General features: G+C 41.3%; 1 protein-coding gene across 1 annotated transcript in view; it reads right to left on the bottom strand.

The window, feature by feature from the left end:
• fstl4 (follistatin-like 4) overlaps positions 1 to 22,155 on the bottom strand; it is a 197,607-nt gene extending 175,452 nt beyond the window's left edge. The window contains exons 1-2 of the mRNA XM_076750847.1: positions 21,784 to 22,155; positions 5,592 to 5,751 (exon numbers count right to left, since the gene is read on the bottom strand). Of these exons, the coding sequence (XP_076606962.1) occupies positions 5,592 to 5,741 (150 nt within the window). The 5' untranslated portion in view covers positions 5,742 to 5,751; positions 21,784 to 22,155. The remainder of the gene's footprint in view (positions 1 to 5,591; positions 5,752 to 21,783) is intronic.
• Positions 22,156 to 27,208: the final 5,053 nt, after the last annotated feature.

The following is a 27,208-nucleotide window of genomic DNA, read 5'->3' as shown; positions in this document are numbered from 1 at the left end:
CAGGCTCAGGTGTGTGAAGTGTGAAACATGATCATACAACGGATATTGCTACATGGGCTCAGGAACACTTGCTGTCAAATTGTCAGTAAAGACAGTTCATTTGCAAATGATTGCATTCTATTTTTATTTCTGGTTTATACAGCGTCCCAACTGTTTTGGAATTGGGGTTGTACCATATCAATACTTGAAGGTTACCAGCCAAACAGTTCGCAGTCAGGACATCCAGTATTTGGATGAAGTTGCTTGTGAAAAATAAGGCCAAAGTCAGTGGACTACTGTTGTTTCAATGTGCCAGATACATATTTAAGAAACATTTCATCATTGAGATGATCATTTCTTTTACTGCGTATTGAGCATGTCTGGCACAAAAATGTCTTTTGCAATGAATTGAGTTCTACCTTATTTCACGCATTAATGAAGTATAATATATCCCTGCCCTATTAGGTTCCAAGTACATCCGATATTTCAAAATTCTTTAGTAACATATTAAATCAGTTTGCCCACACAAAATGGATTAATGAATGTAATTTCTAAGAAAAATAATACTGGGCCCATAGATTTTTTCTGTGTCCCAAAAAACGTAAGCGTATAGCCCCACATACTGTCTGCAACCAATTAGATGTGAATTTGTCAGCATATTGTACATATGTTGGTAGCTCTGCAGGTATTCAAGATGGCCAGCTGGAAGTTGACAAGAAGCCAAAATTAAAAGGCTTTCACCAGGACTTTTTTTGCTTCATTTCTTGCTCTTCTTTTATCAGTCTGTTACACCCCTAAGAGACTCTATTGTTCCTCTATTCAGGTGTTTTGTCCTTTTATGGGGGTATTTTAGTATAGAAATAAAAAGAAAAATTGGCAATGAGTATTAATTCCCAAAGGTTTTTAGAATGCATCCTACATAATCATGTGAATTCATGGATCACATGATTTCACCACAGGATCAACTTCAAATTCTGGTGCCAACTGACAGCTTTTTAAGTTCTAATTCTGGCCAGATAGACAGACGGAGGGATGCCTGGGAATTTGTTTTTGTGTCAAGGGATTTCAAAGGACAGAACCACCAGTGCAAAATTACATTCTACAGCTCCACAGCAAATTCACAGCCAACTTGGCAAAGCCCAAGGTGACTCACACTTAGACAGACCAGGGGGTGTACATGCTTCATAAAGAATTAGGACAACCGCGGGGCTGTGTGGTATGTCTGTCTGTCTGTGTGTTTATCTTGTTGACAACCTTTCAGGGCTTTATGTTTCTGTTATGCAGAGAGCATTTGTTAAAAGGGTTCACTCTTCTGGCAAACACCCGTTTGCTCACAGGAATAGTCTTTTTTTCCCTCTCTTTCGCCTGTGAATCAGATGAGCTCATTCAAAAACGTGAGTGTTTAAGCAATTATTTGAAAACTGATGCAAATGGATGAACAAAAACTTGGTTTAAAAATGAAGCACACACAGAAAACAGTTGGCAGATTTAAGGCCACTTTCTTGTTGCTAGTTGCAACTAGAGCTGCCCCCTAATAGTCAACTAAACCATCAGCTAATGAGAGGAGTCTTAGTGGAAAAAGTTTGCATTGGTTGGCTTTTTCTGACGGCCAGAGACAAAAATATCAGGAACACAATTGCAATACTGCCCTTTTCTCTTTTAACACAGAAGTTGCTAACTGCTGCTAACTACAGCTGCCAGTAGCTAGTTGTGCAGCTAACCACGGGAAGTGTTGCTATTTACACCACTAGTACAAGATCTTGGACCATCGGGAGAAAGAGGTTTTCACGCCAGACACTTTTTGGGATTAGATTTTGAGCACAGGAGTTGATTTGTGAGTTATAGCCATGAGCTTTTTATAATTGCATTTCCACTTAACATTTACCACTTTTAAGTGACTTTTGTACTGTTAGCTCACCAGAACTCCGAACCGTGCGCGAGGGACCTCTAGTTTTGAGCTAATTTAGCCTAGTAAAGAACAATAAAGAAGCTGGTAATGTTGGCAAGCTTTCACAGACACAGACTCTAAACAGCATGGCTGCAACTATGTACTGGTACTCCAAAGACCACTATTGTAATATTACAACACAAGAAACCACACAGCAACTCTCAAAGGCCGAAGCACTGCTGGCCTCCGTGTTTTTCCAGTGGAGACTTGGAGCTCAATAGTAGCAGCATCGCTCAGCTTAGTTTTTTCGCTCTGACTAACAAGACTACCAGGAGCCACGTGATCCTACCTCACACAGATGTTTTCTCCAACCTACCACCAATCCTCTTTTCCATTTTATAAATATATGGCCCATACTTACTAATTTAGGTAAATGAATAAAGATGAGTGTCTGTTTTTGATTGATTTGAAATCTGTCGGCTTAGATTTGAAGGAGATAGATAGATATGAAGGATATTTGGGGTTTGTACTCATTCGCTTACGTTCAGCTTTACTTGCATCTGGTATTGTCCTACCGGCTTTTACAATCATTATAACATTCAGAGGCCTTAAAAATTACCCTGTCAACATCTAATCTATTATCTGCAATATTTGTCACAGTACGAACACTTCTTCTCGCAGGTATGACAAACAATAAACACTAACAATAGCAGTCTGTTGCAAAGAGAAAAGCTCAACTGTCTGCAAGGGTCACAAAACAGCAGACAATAGTAGTAAACATTCAATAGAGCAATTAATAAAAATGGCAATCGATACATATAATCATACATACATTAAATAAACACATGTACACAGGTTAACCCCAACATCACTGCTGTCAATGTCACCAAGTCCATCAGAGGAAGCAGCAAAGGGGGAAAAAAAGCCAGAAACCAGGGGGAACCGAATCACATCCACAGCTAGTACCAATCCAAAGAAACTAAATTTTGTGACAGTAAAGGCAGGGAGAGTTGAATTCCATGTTCTAACAGATTCTGTAATTCAGCTAGCATGACCAAACAATGTTGTTGCGATTTTCACAGAGTAATTGTTAACCTCTCATCCTAAACTGTCTGCCCATTTCTCCCCCCATCAATTTCATCTTTTCTTCAAAAGTGAGCAGAGAGACAGAGAGCAAGTGACAGATAAAGGGTTCTGCATCACAGTACAGTGATGCAATAGACATAGCATTAAATTTCCTCTAATCGATTAAAATCAGCAGCTAATCTTTGAAGATTAACATAAATTTGTTTCGGAGGGGGTCCAAACTTGTGAAGACCTATAATCTGTACACAGTGATTTCATATGGTGTAGTTATCCGTGTGGTAACCATATTGGAGAACTGTATTTCCAAACACAAACTTGGCTCAATAAAATGAAAATAAAGATGGTTTATATCTGTGGCTGATTATTTTGACACTGATATTTTTCACACTGACTGTTTCATGTTTTGGTTCATTTTGCATTTAAATGTCAGCGTAATCTAGCTCACTAAAACGATCCTTTATGTGTTTGATATCTAATCGTTGTTTTATAAAACCAGCTGCTTTGCACATTGGTGGGTTTGAAAGCATGAATTTCACCTGGATTTTACATTTCCAAACATCAAAAATAATGCCAGAGGATGCTCTTGACCAGTCTACAATAAGCCATTTATTATGATTAATACTCTATATCTGTGCTGCAAATTATATTTTCATTTTGTGGCTTTCCACCCAATTTCTTCATCAAAACAATTTTGAATATTAAATTAATTGGAAGGTTTCAAATGGATAATAATGAGCTGAACACTTTATAGCTAATCTATGAATATATCTGACAGAAACTAAAGGAGGTAACTAGTCATACATTAAAATTAGCAATGAATGTTTTCCTAAATTAGCTAGCTCTTTAGCTAGTGAGCTAGCCTTCTGAGTCACCAGTAAGCTACTTGTCAAGTGTAATGAGCTAAGCTACCAGTTACTCTACAGTAAATGCAGCTTCATTACACCAAAGCTACCCGTAGAGGAGTGTAGCAAGCTAAGGTGTAGCAACAAGGCAAAAGTAGCTTACTGCAGCCAAGCTATTTTCTCATTTTTTACACGTGAATGCGAGGCAGTGGCGTTACTTACTGGTCTTAGCAGGTTTATTCAAGCAGCAGCAGAAAGCTCCGCTGCGTTTGGGCTTCAGAAATGCTCGGGAAAATGTAGTTAGCTTGTGTGGACGCTACAGAGCTACTGAGAAGCTATTTGATTTAGAACATTGCGATGCTACCACCATGCTACTGAGAACTGAAGCTAGTAACGCCGCTATTGCCCAATACTGTTTGTCACGACGTTAATTTCAAGTTGGCTTTGGTCATGAGCACACACGTAAGGCTAGGCCAATACCTAGTTCTGACGTTTCGTTTAAAAGTTCAGCAATTATGAGAAATTTAACCAACGCTGCTGTCACATTTGTAACGTGGGAACACTTTATGGCACAAACATTAACGTGTACTAACAAGCAACTTACCCGCTATCCTGTCTTCCAGCAAGCTAGTTGTGAAAGGATTTGTCGGTCGACGAATATCCACTGACAAGCGCATTTTCGCTGGATTGATTCGGTCCAATTCAGATATGTCCTAACCAGTTATCAAAATATCTGAAATAATGATGGAGATATTCCAGCTGGCCAGTTAACCGCTACGTGTAGACAAGTTCATCGCACACCTAACAGAACGTCACTTTAACAGCTTGAGTAAAGACTCGACCAATAGCGTTTAGTATCACCGAACACGTACACGCCCAAAGGTCAATCCACACCAACCACTTGTTTTCAAATCGGTCAGCCAATCACAACACTGCATCTGTGGCAGGTAGCCACGTGTATTTTATTGACAGTTAATATCTTCCAGTAGTAGATCTGCAGCTTCAAAACACTCTACAATGAAGCCAATTCCAGATTCTCCCTCTCTAGCAGAACATTCAGTGCCTAATACTTCAAATTTAGTGAATTGAGAAGGTTGTAAAAAATGAAAGTCTTCAGAAAAACGTTTCTAAACATTTTCGTGGTCATTAAAGTAGATTAAAGTTTACCACTTTAGTGATTTGGCGCTGTCTCCTGGACATATTTGGTACAGCATTCACTTAAATCATTGACGCTTTCAACCTACAATTTGGTGCAGTCGTCACAGACATGCTGAGAGACAGATCCTTTGAATTTCCACTTGATTGTCCCTATAATGACAGATACTGTATCTGAAAATTGAAGTGAAATTCTTCTTCTTCGTCTTGGAAATAAAAACAATTTCAAATGATATACCGATAAGTGAAAATGTGCACCTTTACTTCCCCCATGCCACACATTGGAGCATTGACAACAAATGTGTTTTGTCACACTGTTTTTTATTCACTTAATTTTTCTTTGTAACCCTTATTTAATCTATGGTTTGTATGATTGATTCATGTCACTCTGTGTGTGTGTGTGTGTGTGTGTGTGTGTGTGTGTGTTTGAAGGTTAAGACTTGGTTTTAAGAGTTAGATTAGAATTAGGTTTAGGTCAGGGTTAGGGTAAGTCTTGGGGTTAGTTGTGATGCTTAAGGTTAGGGTAAGGGGCTAGGGAATGCATTATGTCAATAAGCGTCCTCACAAGAACAGAAGTACAAATTTGTGTGTTTGTGTGTGTATGTGTGCGTGTGAGTGTGGGAATTGCGCAGGATGCTTACCATGGAGTATTGTTCCTGCAAAGAGGTATGTGTCATGCTGGCTGTATCCACGCTGCTCCGCCTGCTGCTCTTGTGCCCTTCAGCCAGCCAGCACCCTGAGGTCCCCAGCAGAGCGGCCACAGCCACAGCCCAAACACCCAGGCTGCCCATGAGTGTCTACCTGTGTGGAAAGGTAAAAAAAATATATACTCAAAGTCCTTAGACTGTCTTTGTTGTACCCTCTGCAGTTTCCAAAAATAAAACATGTTACCGAGCTTTATTGTCCTCTTCATATTCATCTGGGATATGGAACAGTTTACCGGTCTACACTGTACCTGAGCGCTATAAAACTGAGACTTAAACCTCTTTAAATGTTCCCTAACGGTATGATTAATTGAACCATGTCAAACTCTTGTTGTCGTGTACTATCATCTAACTTTAGCTGTAAATCTTCACATCTTATTTGTGATTTAATCCTATTTGTATGCAAGTGCATTTTAGGAAATGTTTTGAACTTGCAATTCAATTGTGGGTCTAGCTCTTGAGTGTTTCCTACAGAGAAGATAAAAACAGATCAGCTGAAATCATGTTAAAAAATAATGTGTGTAGGGGTATTTGTCATTGTAACCATTGTATATAATCTGATCGGCAGGATAAGTGAGACAGAGGTGTGTTCAAATTAGGGTGTTCAGAGGGTTGCTATTTACAGGAATGATATGACTAATATGGACAGGCTAAAATAGGATACCAATGATTCAATAACTTATAGCATCTCTAACTGATATTGTGTCAATTTGATCCATAAATGCATGCGAGACAAATTCCCGAGATGATGTTCACGCATGCACACGGTCACACACAATGGAACAAATACTGTACACTCACATTCACTCATTATGCACATACACGCACATGAACACACAGCATAATATGGCTATGTACACATCAAAGCCCACACTGATGGGGATAATTATCTGTATTACAAAGGACACAGAAAATCTTTTGATGTCAACAAAGAGACAACTCTCTGAAGTCGCAAATGGTGGAGTGTGGCATGGGAGCTTAAAATATGAACTCAGAGGATCAGTTTCACTGCTGTGATTCATACACACTCTCTCACCCACTCACAAACACACACACACACACACACACACACACACACACACACACACACACACACACACACATACAAACCTTAAGGAAAAAATACGCAAAGCATCCCAACTGTACTGGTGGAGAGTAAAAAGCACCCAAAATAGCTGCACCTAAACATATTTTTCAATTAATGAATACCTCCTTTTGTAAAACACATGAATAAAAATGGTAAGCTGGCGTTGAATAAATGTTAAAATGTGCTTTAAATGGTACTGCTTTGGAGGACCTGAGCTCATGAATGAATGAAACAGACAGCTATTCATTTCAACTGGAATAACGTCACTAAATTGTGTTCATGGGGGCTAATACTGTAATAATAGGATGGCCTTGCATTAAAATGCATGCACAGAGAACACAAACTAAAAACGCATTAAAAAGCTGCTGAATTAGCCGCACTCTCCGGCACAGTCACAACAAAAAAATTTGATTATCAGCCGTACAAAAGCAGTATTTATTCCAGGTTTATTGTGCTGGGTGTGTTTTGTATTGTGCTGGTGTTACTGTGTCCAAGCCCTGCATGCCTAACGCCCTCCAGAGGATCTTGGCATTTCGCACTGATGAGAGATATTTATGGGTCTCTGTCAGTGCCCTGACTTCTTGTCTGGTCTTATCAGCTGATGCTGTGTTTATTGCTGTACTGTGTGACATGGCAGTTTGTTATGTGTGTTCTTGTACTTTCGGGTAATGTGTTTATTGTTTTTACCGTGGTCTTATACTTTATTATGTGACTTTATTGTGTGTTTTACTGCAGAAGCAGTCGAAAAACAAATTTCCCTTAGGGGGCCATAAAGTTTGCAATTGAACTGAAACAAGGGCACAAAAACACACAATGCATCTCAAGCAATGCAGGTGTTTACAGTGTTAAATGTCTGCAGCAGCTCTGCACTGGAACTGAATATTACAAAGGTGCTGTGTTTCACCTTCACCTGTAATGCCACGGTCCTGCAGGCTGAAACTTTATTCTCTGCTCCACGCATCTATTTTTGCTTTTTGGATGGAGAAAAAAGCAAATGGAGAAATAAACAAATCTGTGGAAACATTTCATCAAAATTGATTTTATATTAATTTTCAACTGCAATAAAAAGTAACTGTTGATGGACCCCCCTGTTCTCAATGACTTGTCCATTGACTAATTCAACAATCTCTGCACTGTAGGAACCAAAACACGTGCCTTTTTTCAGACTAAGCACCAGTAGTATGCAGATCTTTCTCTTATGTAAAAGCAGCAATACATTAATGTAACAACATTCAATCAGGTCCCAGATTGGGACCTGTCTGATCGAATCTGCTATATTTTCCAAACAATTTTTTTGTAACATTTACTGCTAGAGCCCCACTGCTAAGCAAGTGGGTGTTTGTGCAACGCAATGGTGAAATGAGTTCCCTAAATTAGGGGGTGGATGTGTGTGTCTACGCTGTCTGTCGTGTTGAAAGGGAGACTGATAGACAGACAGATGTTATAGCAATCCACAGACAGAAGGGAAATGAAAGTGAAGGGACAGCCTACCAGAGAGAGAGAGAGAGAGAGAGAGAGAGAGAGAGAGAGAGAGAGAGAGAGAGAGAGAGTGAGAGAGAGAGAGAGCGAGAGAGAGAGCACCATCTCTGTGTTCCAGGACCTCCTGATTTACAAATGAAGCACTGCACTCAATTAAATTAAAGTCCTGCATTCACAATTTAACTTAAGTAAAGTGTTGTGTTTACTTTCCCCGCATTCATTTACGTTACAGCATTATTTATTTTCTTATTTTTTATTTTTTTGGCCACCTTGGGCCAGTGGAATAAACTGTAAATACAACACTGACATACTATCATATCATAAAAGTGATTGGGGAACATATGAGCAAACAGTTGTCTGTTTACACAGCGGGAGATACGGAGCAACACTCACAGTGTTCATTTGCAGTCTTGTTTATAGACATTCCATGAATTTGATTTGGTCTCCACTCACCCCTGAGAAAAATATCTGGCTCTTTATGCTAAATGCTCCACTGTTCACCCCCTGGTAGCAGTCTTTGTCGACTGTTTGATGCTGAGCGAGCGGCATACAGTGAGTTTATCACCAAACCCTTACCCTTACCTCAACCTTAATCCCAACCAGTGCAATGATCCAAAATACACTAAATGCTCCACAGCATTGACAGGAACTGTGGAGTCTTCTTAATTCTTATCATTTGAGTGATCTCTTAACATTGTACATAGTCATTTGATCCATTGTTACTATAAAAGTATTGATTATCACAGCTTTAAGCAACAAGTATTATGAGCACAATGTCCATAAAGAATCAAAAGTAGCAGTGCATGGAGGAAAAATTACCCCATCACAGTAAGTATGACAATTGACTTTATTTCCTGTATAACAATGTGTCATGTTTCATATGCTCATGATATGTGTGAGAAAATCTCAACTAAAAGCTCCACAGCATGAGCTTTCAACTGCGTATCACCATCCTTTTCACCAAATGGAGCTCGCTAAGGTGTCAGATCGTCAGATGATGAAAGCCCGGATAAAGAGCTAGTTAGAGGATCTTTGAGTTGAGATTACGTTGTCACACACACAAATTGGTCAAGAATGGACGTCCGTGCCCACATGTTTATTACTGTTTTTTAAAATCATGATCTGCAAAGAAACAAGTAATGAGAGGTGTCAAATAAATGTGGCGTTGAAAGTACAATAAAACTGCAGTACTCCAGCACCCCAGAAATATATCTAATTACAATATTTGAGTAAATATACTTAGTTTCTTTCCACACACAGAATCACATAAGTCCTGTCAGTGTAAACATCACTGGACAAGAAACCACCAGCATCATTCATCTAGCTGGCCCGAGGCTAATGGGCCCTCACAGATGAGAGCTCACCCTTGTGAAATTAAACACCAAATGAGATCTGCCAGTCACTGTCTTAATGTGCTGCCTGGCCCCCTGGCATTGGCCCACACAAAGCTACACACATTCAGATCTGAGAATACACAAACGCACACACAAACAGAGCCCTGCTGGTGCGGAATGAATGGTCCATTTTTGAAATTCATCAGGAGGGGGAAAGTCTATGAGGAAGCGATTATTTGACCAGCATATTAAAAAGCTTAAAGAGACAGACTCTTTAAAACCAGTGCACCCTTTGGCAGCTTTGTTCAGATCAGACTTGCTCAGTGTAGGACTGGCATTATAAACAGGCTCGGTGCACTGAAAGTTAAATACCATCTACTCACATCCCAGCTACCTTCGCTCCATATCTCTCATTTTTCATGTCTCTTTCTTCAGAACTTCCAATTTTCGGGACAAAAATGTATCGTAAAGGGCCTGAAGCGTCCTGTAGCGCTGCCTGCAGCCGGCCTGATTCTTATTTCAGTCGATTACTTTCTGGAAGGAAATTTCATACTCAAATTTGTTTGAAGGCTCTTTAAATTATCTGGACCTGCCAGTTATTAGTTGAAAAACAAGCAGAAAAATGAAATAAATAAATAAATAAAAAAAATAAGAATATAAGACAAGAGAGAAACGTATACTGCACTGTAATGTATTTTTGGATCGAGCAAGGAATCTTGCTTTACTTGTCTTGCACTGGAGTTGCGTGTTTTTTTCAAACATTATGTTTGTTGTTTTCACATTAAATGCATGCAAGAAGTGCAGTGCAGCAGCAGGAGCACGTAACCTTCCCTTGAACCCTACCTTCTTTACCCTCCCTGAGCTCTTCGCTTGTAACAACATTAGCAAAAAAGATGAAAAAGTACCTTCAGTGCAGACTATGATTACAATACATATGGGCATGTGAGTCTTGACTTGAGGTAGACTTACTGTGTGCCATAAGGAATTCTAAATGAAAAACTTAACTGCTAAACCAAATTCTGAGTTTCATTGGATGTTGGGGATGCTGGCAGTGTGGGAGCTAATGCTTTCTTTCTATTGCTACTATAACACTGAAGGAAATACTCAGCTAAATACCCATAATGTGCCGTGTTCAGGTACAGTAAAGAACCATCTGGTAGCCATCACATTTGAAAATAAGGCATTCGGAGGAGGGCATCATCTCACATGCCCTTGAGACGCATCAGCTTCAATGAACCAGGAGCTGCTTTTTTTATAGGTCGAGATAAAATATTCATTTTCACCCACTGCGTAATTTTGAATGGCACACACACAACACACACAAACATATGCAGAGATAATTCATCAGTGCAAGGAGCATCTTATGAAGCCAACGTTGGGTTGCCAAAGCTGTCACATGTCTTAGAACTGCACGGGAACATTTGCAGAGTTAACGAGGGTCATAATGATAGAGCACGCCATATTACTCAGTGCGTAGTGATGTATTAGTGGTGTTTTGAATCTCGCTTTAAATGGCTGAATACCATCAGGATTCACAGTTCACTTTAGATTTAATCTGGTGTCTCAGTTAAAAGTAGAGATAGAGTATTAATGCAAATGTTTCCCAACAGCTCAAAGTCACCTTGTATTATGTGGCTATACACAAAGAAAAACTCAATGTTTGAGTTCATACTGGACGCCCTCGTCTTGCCTGCCTCTGTCACATATGACCAACAAAACTGCATACAGCAGTTTTCTCAATATATAGAAAACACCTCGAAAATTGCTTTTAACTAGGATCTGATTATCATCCTGAGATTGTGAGCTTGAATTCTGCAGATCCTTTCAAGAAAAGATGATTACAAACATGCAAAACAGACATCAAGAAACCAATTTGGACTAATTTAGAACCAATTTTGACCTGGACTCAGGGGAGGTTAGTCTGCCTTTCAGCACAAAATGAAACTTGCATGATTATGTGACTATTTTCTGAGTCTTCTAAAGATACAACACAAAAAAAAACCTCTTTTCTTCCTCAGCGTGAGAAACTACAAAACATCTGGCTCTGCTCTGAAGGGCACACACCAACTGTCAGACTGAGGCTAATGGTGATATGTGTCAGCACTCTCATGTATGGATCCTGGAGAGCATATGTTCTACAGCTGTGAGGCTGACTAATGTTTCTTGTTTCTTTCGTGGTAAGCGTTCTCTGCTTTACAATTTTCACTGCTTTTCTAGGGTGTAGATCAAATCATCCATTGATCACACTGATCCTAATCTATGTGCATGGCTCTTCCCAGCCAGTCATTATAAGAACATAGGTGGGATTCGGCCTTTCAACACAGTCACTACTCTTAGATCGCATTTATCATGTCCTCAGTTCTCACCTCTACTATTATCAGAAAATATACAGCATGTACCAGTGCTTGTAGTATGCTGTTTTGGTAGTGATTAGTGTACTTTACCTTTTGCTACTTACAGGAAATGTTGAAGGACATCAATCTAACTGTGACTTCAGAAATCTGTTGTTGTGGTAAAATTTGGAAAGTTAACAGAGAAATCTAATTTCTTTTGACCACTGCCAACACTTTCTTTTTCCAGCTGTGGGTAGCTCCTCCAGTTCATCCAGTATGTACTTGCTTTGCTTTGTGGGACTAATGGCCATCAACAGCACATTCAGAAATGCTAATTTAGTATGCCACTGTCATGCTGCGTGTTCAAAACCCTGCTAGAATTTGTATATATGATCAGTGGAGCCATTTTAATCTTTTCTGACCTTTAAAGCCAGCCTACGAAAAAGAAATAACAGTATTCCAATTAAGGCAAGATCTACAGTTGAGGATTTTTCTCTCAAATAGATGTTTAAATAAATAAATAAATAAATAAATAAATACCAGTATATGATAAAATAGCAAAAGCTTGTATATGTGGTAATGGCACTAATGGGACTAATAAAGAATGATGGGATCAGTTGTTTCATCCACTGCATGCAAACAACATTATGTTTAACTTCAATTGTCAAAGCCCTCTAGTGGCCATAGCAATTATGACAGGAAGCAAAGGAGTAAGTCAGGTGACATTATAGAGCATCAACGCCCCAGTAGAGACGAGGTCTGGGTGGGTCAACAAAACATCAGACTGTAACATGGCAGACCGCTGCTCCTCTCATGTTTCTAACTGACAGTCAACATACAGTAGTTTCTGTTTTTAAAGCATTACCACCAGTGTTTCCTAACCTAACCATGTGACCATTATTGTGACAATGACAACCAACGTCCTTAATCTTAATGAAGTAGTCATTTTAATAGAAGCCACAATGTTTAACCTGAACAAAGTACTTATTTAACCCTGAACCAAACCAAACCTTAACCATAGCGTTTTTCAGTGATTTGTAGCAGCTCTGCAGGGCACAGACAAATGAAGCTGTCGAGCCAAAAGGGACATCAGATCAGAAAATTTAACTGAATTAGCCTGACTGAAAGCACATTCTTTGTCAAAAGGACCAAGTTTATGACTAAAAAGCAGCATGTAAATGAACCGCGTGCAGGCCTGCAGCCTCTCCGTCTCTCTCTGTAACGGCAGCGGGGGACAACCTCTAGCTGAGCTCTGAGACAAATTCAAGATATCAGGCTGAGCTCTCCTTCCCGCTCTCTGTCCCAGCTCTGCTCTCCAGGTAGGTTTGCTGTCGCAGTTACAAATGACACATGCGGTTCCAGTACGACAATCAGTCCCCGCTCAGCAGGCCTCCTCCCTGTAAGTTGCTGAGTATTTAAAAAGATTACAAAAGAGGGCGGGAGGGACAGAAAAAACAACATCTGTGAATGCTGAACACCACATGCTGAAACTGTAAGGTTTGTCGTCCCCCAGCCCGAAGTGAAGTCTTTTACATGAGAAGTGTTGCGTTGAGTGATTTTGCAAACCATTCTGCAGACAGATTTAATTTGGAAATCTCTGAAATGTTCTTCAGTTAATGAGAAGAGGGCTGTTTTTGAAGGAGTTATGCATTTTTGTCAGCTTGGTTAACCTGCTAGCCTTTGAAAGTAGAAAGTCAAAATTTTCTGCTGTCAGTCATTTTGTAAAAGTAGGTGTCACTTTTTCTCCCAAATGGCACATACCCCATTTTGGAACAAACCTCTCTACATGCTGTTACTCTGAGTGCTGCCTCAAACTGATGCTCCTCTTCAGTAAAATATCTACTATCATCCTGCGTCTGCTGGCCTATCTGCCTGCACTCAGGTTTCAAACAGCCCCTTCCTCAGACAGATGTCTATGTAGCATGAAATGGAGCCACCAAGGGGATCGCCTTTGCCCAAAATGTTTTCATGATGCTTGGATGCGGCAGCGACTCGTTCGTCTATATTTCATTGTTGCTCCTGTGTGGTTGGGGAAGATACAGAAGAGACCAGGGGTGTCAATCTGTCTGTCAGCCATGCATCAGGATCACACGCTCTAACCCTAGTTATCTTCCAGACACTCCAGGTGAACAGGATACGCATCCTTTCACTTTTTTTCTCCACTTTTATTTATTTTTTTATGACAAGAAATGAGATAAATCTCAGGATGCTCTGGAGTGGTGTTTCCCAAAGAGGATTTATACAGCACAGTAGCCTGGAAAGATAAGGTTATGAACTGTCATTCACTGTAATGTAAAAGGCTCATAAGCACTGCCCCTTGGAAAGGAGACAGGGGTTTGACAGCGCACCACTTAAAAGCTGACAGGCCTTATCGGGCCACGATCCAGACAGCTTACAGTTAAAAAGATTTTACTCTGACAAGTTGGAACTAATTAAGAAAGAAAAGATCTAATTAATGATGACTGTTAGCAGCTGGAACAAGAAAGGGACTATCCAGACATTTGTAGCCTTTATCAGTCTGGTGACGTTTATTTCATCCTCCTGTTCACCTCCTGAAACTGGCCTGCAGGTTCAGACCAGTGGCTCTGTCGCAAGCCCCCTTTGTTGACCTTGCAGCCACCTTCAATGACAAAAAGAATGAAAACTCCAGAATAATGCTACCATTGCTCCACGTCTGCAGGATGTGCGAAATAGGCAGATGCTTGCTATCTTAGTGAAGTTATAGTATAAGATGTGTTTTCAACAGCATTACTTACAAATCATGTACAGTTCTACGCTTGTTTGCATGGTTCTAAGCAGCAATGTTTCCATTCAATGCTGATATGACAATTAATTAACAAGCTTTTGAAACTAATCAACAAGCTTCCGAAATGCGTTGAGTGTGATTGATTACACAACTTAAAGGATAAAGTGGTCAATATTCATTTTGTTCTGGTTATTGTCGATAATTTCCATGAAAAGATCAGAAACAACAAAGTGTTTATTTGTATTCTTTAAAAAAGGATTTTATACTTAAAGCTACTAATTTTCTGTGCTAGAGAGTATTTCAGCAGCAGAACGGTGTGTGTGTGTTTGTGTGTGTGTGTGTGTGTGTGTGTGTGTGGGATCGACTGAATTAACTCGTGTCCATGGTAATGAAGGATTATGTCACTCAGTGCAGCAGTGTAGCTCACTGATGTGTTTTTAATAGTTTTTGGACAACACTGGAGGTCTATCAGTCAAACTGGAGCTTGATCGTGCATGTGTGCTGCTATATCGACTGTGTCTCTCAGATGCCCAAGACAATAAAGGCTAATCCAATTCTATATAATCTATGGCACAAAGGAATAAAATAAATCAGGCTTTGGATTCACCGACAATACTCGTTAGTAGATCCCTTCATTGCTGCTTTTGCGCATGTGATTTGTTGAGAATAACAAAAATCTTGAATATCGATATATAAAGTTATCCTTGAAGAAAGTTTCAAGAGTCTGCTGATCGCTAATTTTCATACCGCATTGAAATGAATAGAAACCAATGGCTGCCTGGAATGGCAGTAGAAAATAATATAGTAATATAGTAACTGTGCTAAAACATGCAAAACCCTGCCACAATACTTAAAAAAAAAAAGGGGGGGGGGGGGGGGGCAAGCAATTTTAAGAAGAAAATAGACGCAATAACCCTCTAACACCAGGCATGAGCCAGGCAGACAAAGACCTGGAAACAGCAAACAGCAGAGCAAATAATGTGAGCACCAACAAGGCGCCATTAAACCAATTAAAGCATGTGACAAAAAAAAAACATATGGCAGCAGTGATAGAAAAGTTATTGTACTCATTTTGCAGAGTGCACATGTGGCTCCTCAGATTGTGCTAAAACGTACCGTTGGAGAGGAAACCAACGTGCCGGCCTCCCGGAAAAGGTACAGGGGAAAGAACACAGTTCAGTTTGTGGTGCTTTAGCAAGACCGGAGATTCTTATCATCTTGGCTTCTCCTACATTACCTCAGAATTAATTATTGTCTGACAGTCTCTTTGCCACTTTCTGGCTCTATAGCAGAGACAGAGCTTCAGGCTGTTAGGTAGTAATAAGACCCCATCTCGAAACTGGAGAGAGAAAGGATAAGAGGCTTTCTTTCCGTGTCATACTCTATTCTCATCCTCCCCCTCTTTACCTTTCTTCCTCAACACTGATATTGACTTTTGGCTTTTTCTCTGACAAGTTTCCGTGACCAGATCAGCAGCCCTTGGGTGTTAAAGCCCACATCCTGCTTGTCAGGTGTGGCTGAAAGACACAAACAGCAACTAGACTTGTTAAATCCAGAAATCCCCCGCAGGCTGCATGACATGGCTGTAAGGGCAAAGAAAAATCAGGACGATCTGAAGTGCCACAACAGGGTGGTCTCGCTGGCTAACGGGGCCGTGTTTGCTAATTATAGAGCAGTGGCAAAGTGTGGCAAACAACATGAGAGAGGCCTGCATTGGAAGCGAAGAGGAATACACCTTCTGAACATAAACGGCTCTTCAGAGGCAATATGTGGAGGAAAATGTGGTTTGTATATATAATCATCTCTGGCTCAAGAACCACTAGACCCACTAAATAGCTGTGTGTTGTTGTTGAAGCCTCATTCATGGCTGCAGCATCCAGAAATCAATGCATGTGAAGAAGCAAAGGATTCATCTCTAATGCTGCAGTGTGAAATGCGAATACACCTCAATACAACATCGTCAGATTAATTGCTGCTTTTGTTCTTTGTGCTAAGTGCTCAGTGAATGCTGCCTACAGGAAAACTCCAACTGTAGTCAAGCAAATGCAAATTATCCTCCACAAACATGCAAATTATCTCCATAGATTGAAAGTTAATACATTTTATTTTTCCACAAGAGAGCTATGAGGATATTAAGGTTCACAGAGGGGTTTTTAAAGATGGCTTTAAACATTTCACTGGTTATGCCACATTGGTCAGAACTCCAAAATCTTTCACTCAGTTTGCTCTGAAAGATTTTTTTCATGTCCCACCAAAAGAAATAAATACCAATGTTATTTGCTGCCAACAGTCACATGATCATACCAAACCTTTTTTAGGAGAGCACTGAAAACATGTTCATGTCACGTAGACCTTATTAGACGCTGCTTTAAATTTCACATCAACGATTTGAGCGTGGACTGTCATTCTTGACCTTGGGGGCGGAACGTGCGACAAAATAATCTCGACTCCACTTACTAGCATTTTCAGAGCTCTCAGCCACTTGTTAAAGTGCAAATCAGAGCTGATCAGAACATCAAAGTAAAGAGTTTTTAATAGAATATAGTTAATTACTGTAGATTTACTGCCTCTAACAGGCGTTTCATCTTCTTCTTCAGCCTCAGCAACAATCAATTGTCATTAGAAAGGAAGCTGATCGCTACTGACTGCTGTTTAACCACAGACTTTCTCCACATGACGTGTTGACTGACTACACAAAGGGTGAAGTAACATTTAAAGACAGCTTTCAATCACACCACCTCCCGAATGTGATGGGACAAGACGACTTGAAGCAACAGAACCACCATTTGGCAGTTTTAAGCAGTGGGATGAGGGATGACTGCATAAAAGGGACAGGCAGATGGCTGACTAAACTCACTGCAGAAAACAGATATGCCAGGCGACCTTTACGTAACCCCTTCACGCATTTCTCCCTCTCTGCTGACTCTTTCGTCAGTTTCCTCCATTCAGGCAGAGGAGGCGGCGAGCACTATTTGCTCAGAGCTGCGCTACTGATGCTCTGAGCTCAGCTGCTGTGTTCATATGGGATGCAGCGGTAAAGGTCATTTCTAGAAGTTCAACATTAGTGATCGGAATTTCAAGTGAACTGTGTTGCCCACATTTTGCGGCCCTCCACTCTACGGGGAGCGCAGAGGACTTATCAGGTGAGCCGACGGGCACAGTAATGTGTCTCTGGGATAAAAAGGATACAGGATCTAATGGTGCAACTTAGTGGTCGTCCTCAGTTTCAGTGCCATTCATATTAAGTGGTTTTCATTGTCATAGGCCTCATGTTAATCATGTTATATTTCTGTGGGCGTGAGTGCCAGCGTGTCCTCGTTAAACCCATGAGAAAGAGTTTCATCAGTTCAATTTAAATCTAATCTCGTCAGCCCCATCAGAGTCTGAATATAAGGAGCCAGCCCATAAGAGTGTGACTCACCATCTGTAATGCATTTATACCTTTGTTTTGGAGTACGCTTCATTATATTTCTTTGGAAAATTTGCTAAGCCAAACAAGTCAAAGCCACCAGGCGTAAAAAAAGAAGGCAAGGAAGTGGGTTTGGCTTACCCGAGGGGATCGCTTTGTTGTGTGGAAATAAATCCTGCTACTGATTAGACAAGCTCTGCATGGGGTTCAGGCAATGTGATGCCAAGGATTTAAACTGTGCACGAGTGAGGCATTATAATTGATATGAAATTTCTGATTTATTCTATGTGAATGTTATCTGGAATTGTCATCCAGGGCCCTTTACATGTTGATTGTTTCCAGCATGCAGCGTCTACCTCGAATCCATGAGGTGGACAGGGTCATGTCTACTCTGAGCAGAGGAGAAAAGAAAACAAAAAACCGAGATTGTTGCTCACATGTTTGATTGTAATGTGTACACTCCACCTGAAAATATGTAACAGAGTGATGATAAGTTATGTGATCCTTGTTCTATCCTTGCTTGCTTTAAAGATTTTCAGTAACAAGCACTTTTTAGTTTGACATCTGGCCCGTTTGTGCAAAACACAAGCAGATTCTGGCACAGAAACTGTTTTCCAAGCTACTACTTGCTGTGAGGTGCTTGGACGGAAAAGAAGTTGGAACCATCAAAATCTGTTCTGCAGCCTCTTTCTTCTCTAATAGACCTAAACAACACACTATAAAACACAACTTTAATCTTTCATCTACCTGCTGGACCTTTGTTGGCAAACTTTGGACCAGCACTCGAACAGTAGTGCAGCACGAGAGCAGTAACGTGGATATCTCTGATAGTGTTGATTGCTTTTGTTTTGTATTAAAGACGGAAAGCAGAAAGTGAATCTTTTTCTCCAGAGCTCAGGCTTCTTCCCTCTTTTTTTAGCGTTTAGCATCTTTGAGCAGCAGGGAAGTCAAGTGGGTAGAGAGACTCTGCTTTTACCAGAACGACCTGTCTTCAGCCTTTCGTGTCAGCAAGCACTCACTCGGCTGAAATGTCCTGGAGCAAGACGCTCAACTCCTGTCTGCTGTTCTATCGCTCAGTCTGACCTCTGACCTTTCCAAAGCTGGGCAAAGACAACTTCTGTAGCAGGATCAATATCACATTCATCATGTTATTAAATTTCAAACCAAGCTGGAAGGTTAGTCTGTATGTGCATGCAATATGCTACTTTCAGGACCCTTCGTTTGTTTAATAAATGTAAAAGCTGTGAGGAAGAAAAACTACCAGAAACTTAGAATCACCAATCTCTTGTGAACGTAACTATTATAAATAAACAGCAGTACTGACACTGTCTAACACTAAACCGGAGATGGAAAGCTGACTGCAGCTTACATTTTGCCAGTGTCATTAAAAAAGTCAATTACATGTTTATGTCGATGTGTCTGAATCCAGCGTGGAAACCTGGTGAAACAGACACTAAGAATAGCCCATCATGCAAGAGCATATGGAACTGTGTGAAAACTCTTCCTCCGCCTGGTTACACAACAGACGATTAGACCTTCATCGCCATCCTTGAAATTTTTTTGCTTCACCCAGCTAACGTGCATGACACACTGCACGCATGCATTCATGTACATGCTGCTTCAAGCTGGCTCTGGCTTTTGCAGGGTTTAAGCGCTTAGCAGGGAGAGAGCACTCCAGAAGCCTTATTCAACTCTAATGACTGGGATGCTACAGTGAATATTTTCTGTGTGTGTGTGTGTGTGCACGCCGTGTGTGTGCGCACACGCCATATGAGTGTGGCTCGATGCTAGTGTGTCTTCAGCGTCAATCTGTAAGTGTGTGAGTCATCCCATTATTAGGCTGTCTCTGAAGCACAACAAGCAGCCATAATCTGCTGGACACCTCGCTGTAATGGCTCTCTGAGAGACAGCTAATAAGTTACAGACCAGATTGCAAACTGCAATAAGCCTGACCGAGTCACTATTCTGGGCTACATCATTATTTCTTAGCCCGTTGACTGTGACCCGAGGGTGGGCTGCTGACAGAGTTCAGGACATAATGTGGCTCCCCAAAAAACCTGCAGGAGTCATTTAGAAAAGGCTGAAAACTGACTTCATCGATGATTTCAGAGCCTCCATAAATCCTGTCTAAATTGTAGTTTGGTTTTGTGCTAATAAACTTGTAGTCAAGGAAAGTCTGCGGTGATTAGAAGTGACTGTTCTCGCGCCTTGTTAAATGCTATTGTTTTCTTTCACAGCTTCACTGAGTCAGCTATGAAAAACACAATAAATCCAACTGTTGAGTCCAAGGCAAAACAAGAGAGATTTTCACTTTTTCAGCCAGAAATCTCGCAAGGCTATATGCCTGCTTGTTTAGTTCCTCCCTGCAAAGAATGAGCAGGCTAACGTTTAAAGGTTCAATGTTACTGTAAATTGCGAGTTCATACTGGATCCCCCAGCGCAAATAGATCCTGCTGAGAACCTCTGCCATTAATATTCTCATTCAGGAGCCAGGGCAAGATATTGATCCAGATCTCTGCATGTGCTTGCATGTGTGCCAGATGTATGCATGCATGTGTGTGTGCTGAGAGTTGGAGGGGCTGCTGGCCCGCCTAAAGCTGAAGGGCTTGGATTTACAACCAGTTTTTCACAGAGAGCACAGTGATGGATGGCCATAATTCTGTTGCTGGATGTTGGCTCCATTTCTGGGTCCAGGTAGAGAGGAAATCCAACAAACCCAGAAAGAGGCTGGAGCGAGAGGGGAAGGCATGGAGTGGAGTAGGGGGAGCGAGAGGCTGGAGCGTTTTCAGCACCATGGAGAGCTCCGGCGCAATATATGCTACATCACGGCGGCGTGCGCGCCGACCAATCCTCATTTCCCACTCCGCTGGCCGTCACGGAGGCTTTGCTGCCGCTGTGCCAGCTCTCTGGTGACACTGATAGGATTTTCCCATGAGAGAGCCCTGAAGCAGCTCATTTAACACAATCAGACAAGAAAATCTCGTCTTGTTTAGGAATTTCTCTGCCCACCGTTCTTAAGAGTTTTTTTTTCTTTTTTTGCATGCTGGTGAGTAGATGAGGGGTGGACGCGCTTAATAAGACACCGGCGTCATGCCAAATAAATTGGCTGACGGCAGGAGGACCGGGTGAGGATGGGGGGGTGGAAGGCGGTGGGGGTGCTGGGACCGGGATCCATGCCAGAGAGCCCAGCGAGGGATGTGCGTGTCTCACTATGTTATCATTTCAGTCCCTCTGCTGCTTGAGCAAACCTGGCGCATCCGGGCAGAGGAGTCCTACTGAAGCCATTTATCAAACACTGCCCCGTTGTTTTCGAGCAGGTACGGCCGCTGCACGGTTATATGAGGTTACCAAAGCTGGCATCTGGTCATATTGAATGATTAATCACACCCTGTGTTGCGCCAGACAATAGGCGACATACCAGGCAGTGTAGTTAAACACTGTCACAGATTGTCATTGACATCGCCCTGCGCTATACGGCTGCACCTCACACATATCATTCGGGCTGTAAATTCTGGAGCTCTCTCTCTATTATTGATGCATTTCTCCTCAGCTACTCACAAACTAATTCAAAATTAAAGCACGCCACTGCCATCCTCTTTACAGTTTCCATTCACTCACACTCCCAATGCAAATAGTGATGCTTAACCAAACTTGTAAAAAATAAATAAAAAAGCAATAAATACGCCTTTCAGCAACCTTGGAGCCCTTATCCCGCATTAGTAAATACAGCTTCCACCTTACCTGTGGTATTCCGAGGCAAGAAGACAGAAAAGGAGGAAATTCGTGCAAATATGCCACAGATTTCCTCGCAGCGACGCGTCCAAACTGCGCTCTTTTAGTTCCACTCCTCTCCGGCCACTCGGCAGGGCTTAAAGGGCTCAGATTAATTACGGGCTGGTGTATCAGTAGCAGCTGCGTTAGAAGCGACGGGTAGCGCGTCCCAACTCTCAGCAGCGGTTTGCCATCCTCCGGCTCCTCCGGCTGGTTTCCTCTCAGCGCTCCGCTCCTGCTCTGCCCTATTTCAACTCCTCTCACTCCGCTCTCCTCCTGACGTCAGCCGCTGCACGCCGAATGCGGTGAGGCTGCATCTGCAGATTCATCGCACTGGGAAGCGACACCTGTGTGTGTGTGTGTGTGTGTGTGTGTGTGTGTGTGTGTGTGTGTGTGTGTGTGTGTGGCTGGACATTAGTGAGGATCAGATGTCCTGGCGGGGACGTGGAATAGCGGAGGATCAACAATGTGGGGAATGTTTGCAGATGTTTCACTTAAATTGGTTTTTAATTATCTTATCTTATCTTATCTTAATTTCAGGGTTGGTAACCGATTTGAATTTAGGATTAGTCTGACATTTGGATTTGGGTTAAAGTTATGCGTGAAGTTGAGACAGTTGGAAAGCGGCCTTTTATTTAATTTGAAAAACACTTTCTTACAAAACCTCAAATCAACCAGTTTTGTCATTCATACCTTATTGTGTGATCCGCTGCAGAAGTTAACGGTAGATACTGACATTATTTGTTAATATCCACATTTTACAGCGTGTTGTGTGTTCAAAAAAATCCAAAATAAATGAAAAGGTGCGAATGGAAGAGAGCCCGATGACAGATGTTGCGGATTCTGCGGTCCATCCAGCGAGAACAGACAAATGAAAAGCATCACATGCGTGTTTGACTTAGTTTCCACGGATTGTATTCGCGACAAAGCTGCCGGTCAGTGACTGTCGGTATCTGAGAAACATTTAAAACATTATAAAGCTGGAGTCTAATGACGTGCAGGGACAAACAGGTTAATGTCGGAAGCCCTTTCACAGGTGAGCAAGTTTCCATGGGTTTACCTCGTTACATTAAGGTTGTTTTCAAACGTTTAAACGCACGTGCACGTGCAGAATCATGCACGTCAGTCCTGTAAGTTACTGCAGTTTTATGAAGTATACACAAACCCCAATGGCAGTCGCTCTCTCCCTCTCTATCCTCCTCTTTACCCTTTTGTATTAAAGTGGGAAGAGGGCTAACTGCGCATGGCACAATTAGGCCTACATGCTGCATCCTAAAAAGACACGAGAATGGTGGCATCCCCATCAAAATTGCATGTGGCACTAAAACATTTATGCTCGATGTAACATTTATCAAGACAATGAAAAAAACCAGGGTTGGAGAGAATAAGAGGGAGCAAAGACAAAGAAAAAGGGAGGGGGGGGATAAAGAAGAAGAAAAGTAAAGAAAAGAACTTTAGTCATGAAGCTGCAATACTTGAGTCCCTACAATGCTGTAGGCTTCAAGAGAGAGAAAGAAAGTTGGAAAGAAGGAATAACTTAGAGCAGGACATTTAGTTAAATTCAGTCTAGTTAATGTGTGTGTAGTAACATAACCTGCAGTAACAGGTGATGTCTGATGAGATGGAAAATGGCCTTGAAGCACAATTTGTAGTTACAAAACCGTCTTTAACATCTGCTTACGTGTCTTTGATCTGAGCCCTTTTCAATAAACATTAATCTGGTTGCGTGATAAACAGTCATACTTTTTCTTTTAATGTCTGCGTTCAATAAATAAAGCATTTCTTCTTCTTTTTGATAGAGAGAAGTCAATTAAAAGGGCGGCGAGGCATTAATATTTAAAGTGAGCCGCAGCATCTAGGATGTGCACGCAAAGACAGAAAACATCCGCTGATATATCTTACTCATGTAATGATTACATTGATTAGAAATCATTAACATTTGAGTGATCAGGGCAGTGACTGATGCTGTGACAGGGTGAGGTAGCTGAGATTTTGCTATATGCTTCGATGTTTCCAGGCATTTCTCAGGTGTTTGTCAGGCAATCTTTAGCATGTTGCTCATTTGTAGCACATGGAATTTTTTCCAGCTGTTTCTCTGCTATTCGCACTCGCAGGTGATTGTTGGGTGCATTAAGAGCTCAGTCTGAAGTAAACCAGATTCAGTGTTGTAACTTGTGTCTGAGTGAAGTGAATAAATATTCATATCCAGGTTAGACTTAAGATACATGGAGCTGTACAGAGCAGGTCAGAGACACAGTGAGAGACACTGGGTTAGACAGAGCACGGTGAAGTGGATTTGCTTGTGTGTCTCATTCTGCAGTGATTAAATGAAGCTCTGAAAGGTGCGACGCAGACACATTTTTATTTGTCCCGGAGTGTCGGTTTCATTATTCCTGCAAAGTACAAGTAATGTTAACCTAGACCACTGAGAACAAGGTCAAATTTTAGGTTATTCTTCTCTCCTTAATGAATTTGCTCATTGTTCATTTATCATTTCCAAGCGTGGAGTGGTGGCCCTTTTAAATAAAAGATCAGTTGATGTAAGTGCCGAACTTAAAGTATGTCAATGTTGCTGGGCTTCAAAAAGGAGTAGGTTTGGACATAACTCCTTCCAAGCCTTTCACACTATTTTCCACAAGTCCAAAAAAAAAAAAAAAAAAAAGGGAATAAACTTTTGCTGAGTTATAATAAACCGTCAGAGACTGGGCTGCATCTTCTGATGTGTTGTGCATGTGGTGCTGATACTGTCTTTGCACCACACAAGTGAAAAAAGTGTGATGCGAATAGAACAATGATATTAACAATGCAAGATAACAGACTTGTGTTGCCAAACAAGCCCACCAATAAGCTGGCCATTTTTTGGAAAGTAAGGCTCTCTAGTCAAGACACTGTCGCTGTCAGAGGATGGAGAACATCTCAACGTATTCTGATGATCTTTGCATCATTTCCTTGATATGCAATTTGCCATTGTACCTACCAATCTGAAGCCTAATGAGAAATATGGGGTGAAATGATCTGATAAAGGTCAGGATGAGGTTATGATCATGGATTAATTTGTGTGTAAAAAAATGAAGCAACCTCTTTGTCCACACAGTCTGCAATTTTTCATCAAATGTTCCTAAAACAGCAGGATCCATCGTTAGAACGTCACATTCACCGTATATTACCTTTTAAGACGTGTCCATATTCTCTTTCAGAACTCCAGCATTTTTTTTTTTTTTTTTGTTTGCAGCATTTTTCCTCCCACAATCCTTTCCAGAGCAATTGTGGCCATTTTCAACCACTGACTGTCTGAGCACAAGCATTTTTCTGTTGGAGCAAAGTCTCTTTTGTGCAGCCTTCTCTGAGGGCTCTAAGTTCTAATCCCTGCAACTGTTCAGAGACTTTTTCATTGTTTGCAACATCTGAAACAGAAACAGCCAGGAAATCAGAAACAGAAACAAACGACCTGATTGTATGACGTGTCATCTATTATATATATTCATCTATTTTTCCAACATTTTCATCTGGGGGCATAATTTTGGCTAAACGATGACTGAGATCACATCGGTGCCTTTCCCCCAAGATGTTAAGTGCACTGAAGCACCAAAGCTCCTGATTGATGGCAGTATTTTAAAATGATGTTTTCTTCTTTCATATCTTTACAGTGATGTACAGAGCTACAGTGGATAGAGCGGGCAGATGTTAATCTAATTAACTCTCTGAATGTGTCTTTGCCTCCACCCTGATGTCTTCTTGACACACACAGGCACATACAAGGCGCACACAAACACACATGCCTGAACCTGTCTCTGGGCCACTGCAGTGGAAATGTTCACATCCACAATATTGACAAATGCACATCAGATCTATTCATAAAACTAACCGTTCTCTGGGAAATGCAGAGACGATCTCAGACTGCTGTAGGCGCACCCTGAGTGGCAAATCAATCACACCTAAATGGTGCAAATATGAATCGACCCCCGAGGGGCTCATACAGACGACAGCCCGTGCATGGCATTGCAAGTGGAACATCGTGTGCATTTTACCCACAGCTACATCCATGGCTGCACAAACTGAGTTCCAGACTAGCATGTGGGGATTGAGCAGATACAGCAGTCATCATTATCTCTGCCATCATTTGCTCAGGAGTGTTTGTAGTAGCGAGTCATACGTCAGAAACATAACATCTTCTCTCCTCAACCTTAAAGGCACTCAGGCATGTGTCAGCACTAAAAGGTCTCCTCTACGTAGCTGCTCCCTCAGAGACAGAAACACGATAGAGCCATAACTCCTCTTTATGTCCTTCTCCTGCAGCTCACCACCGCAAGTATTGATGTGATTCACACACATACACGTCTACATCACTTACAGTAGAGGGGACTCTCTGCTACGCCTATTCTGAGCTGAAATACAAACATTTTGTTGAAACGCAGAATGTATTAAAGTTATGCAGATATACTTTATAAAAATAGCCTAGATGGCACTCACCACAACAAGCACTGATATGGCTCACAACACTATTGCCTGATAAGCATGTTGAAATTGGATGATTCTGCAAAACCTCGATCAGGTTCAGTGACGGTTTTTAAATCTTTGCTTTTTACAATATCTATGCATTACACTATGGTTAAGGTTGGGGGGAGTGAGCAGTGCCTTGAACGTGAGCATGTAACTGCAAAGGAAAGCAATGAGCGTACAGGTTCAGTAAGAGTGCAGAGTGAATGCACATTTCTCTGTTAAGCCCTCGATTCGCTTTTCTCTTGATCAGTCTTTATTTTTTTTTGCAAACTTTGACAACATCTTGCAGCATTAATGCAGTTTGAGACCAAATATACAAGAGAAATTAGTTTTTATGAGGTAGAAACAGCATAGTTCAGACTACATCAGAATGTACACAATTAAAAAAAGGAAAATTTCTCACCTGCTATGGTTTTTTATTTTCTGATGTTTTCTGCCATGTTTGTGATTTGTTACTTAAGTCCCTGCACGACACCAACTCGATATTCTGAGATGCACAAAATTAACTTTTCTACTATTGCAACTGCCACAAAATCGGCCTGCTGCCAAGGCCTGAATATCATAGGATGCTCATTATGGAGGTCAACACATTTGGGGTTAAAGGTCAAGGTTTTCCTTCACAACTTGGCTGCAAGTCAGCGCAGTGCTGCGGTGGCACATGAGCAGCAGGAGGAAGCCCAGCAGCCCCCTCCTTTGGAGATAATACCAGGTACAGCTTTAGTGTCTGAAGACTGAAAATAAAAGCAGTCTTTTTTCAAATTTCTAACTTTCTTCATGGAGCTGCACACTGCCAAACCCACTTAGTGCACCCACATGGAGTGCACCCACAGAAACAACTCTCTCATACATACTGGCACAAATACACGCACAAGCTCGAACGCGAACACATGAATAA

Source organism: Chaetodon auriga, chromosome 15 (assembly GCF_051107435.1).
Source record: "Chaetodon auriga isolate fChaAug3 chromosome 15, fChaAug3.hap1, whole genome shotgun sequence".
Taxonomy (NCBI): Eukaryota; Metazoa; Chordata; class Actinopteri; order Chaetodontiformes; family Chaetodontidae; genus Chaetodon; species Chaetodon auriga.
Note: the sequence above shows the minus strand (reverse complement) of the source record. Positions and strands in the feature narration are given on the sequence as shown.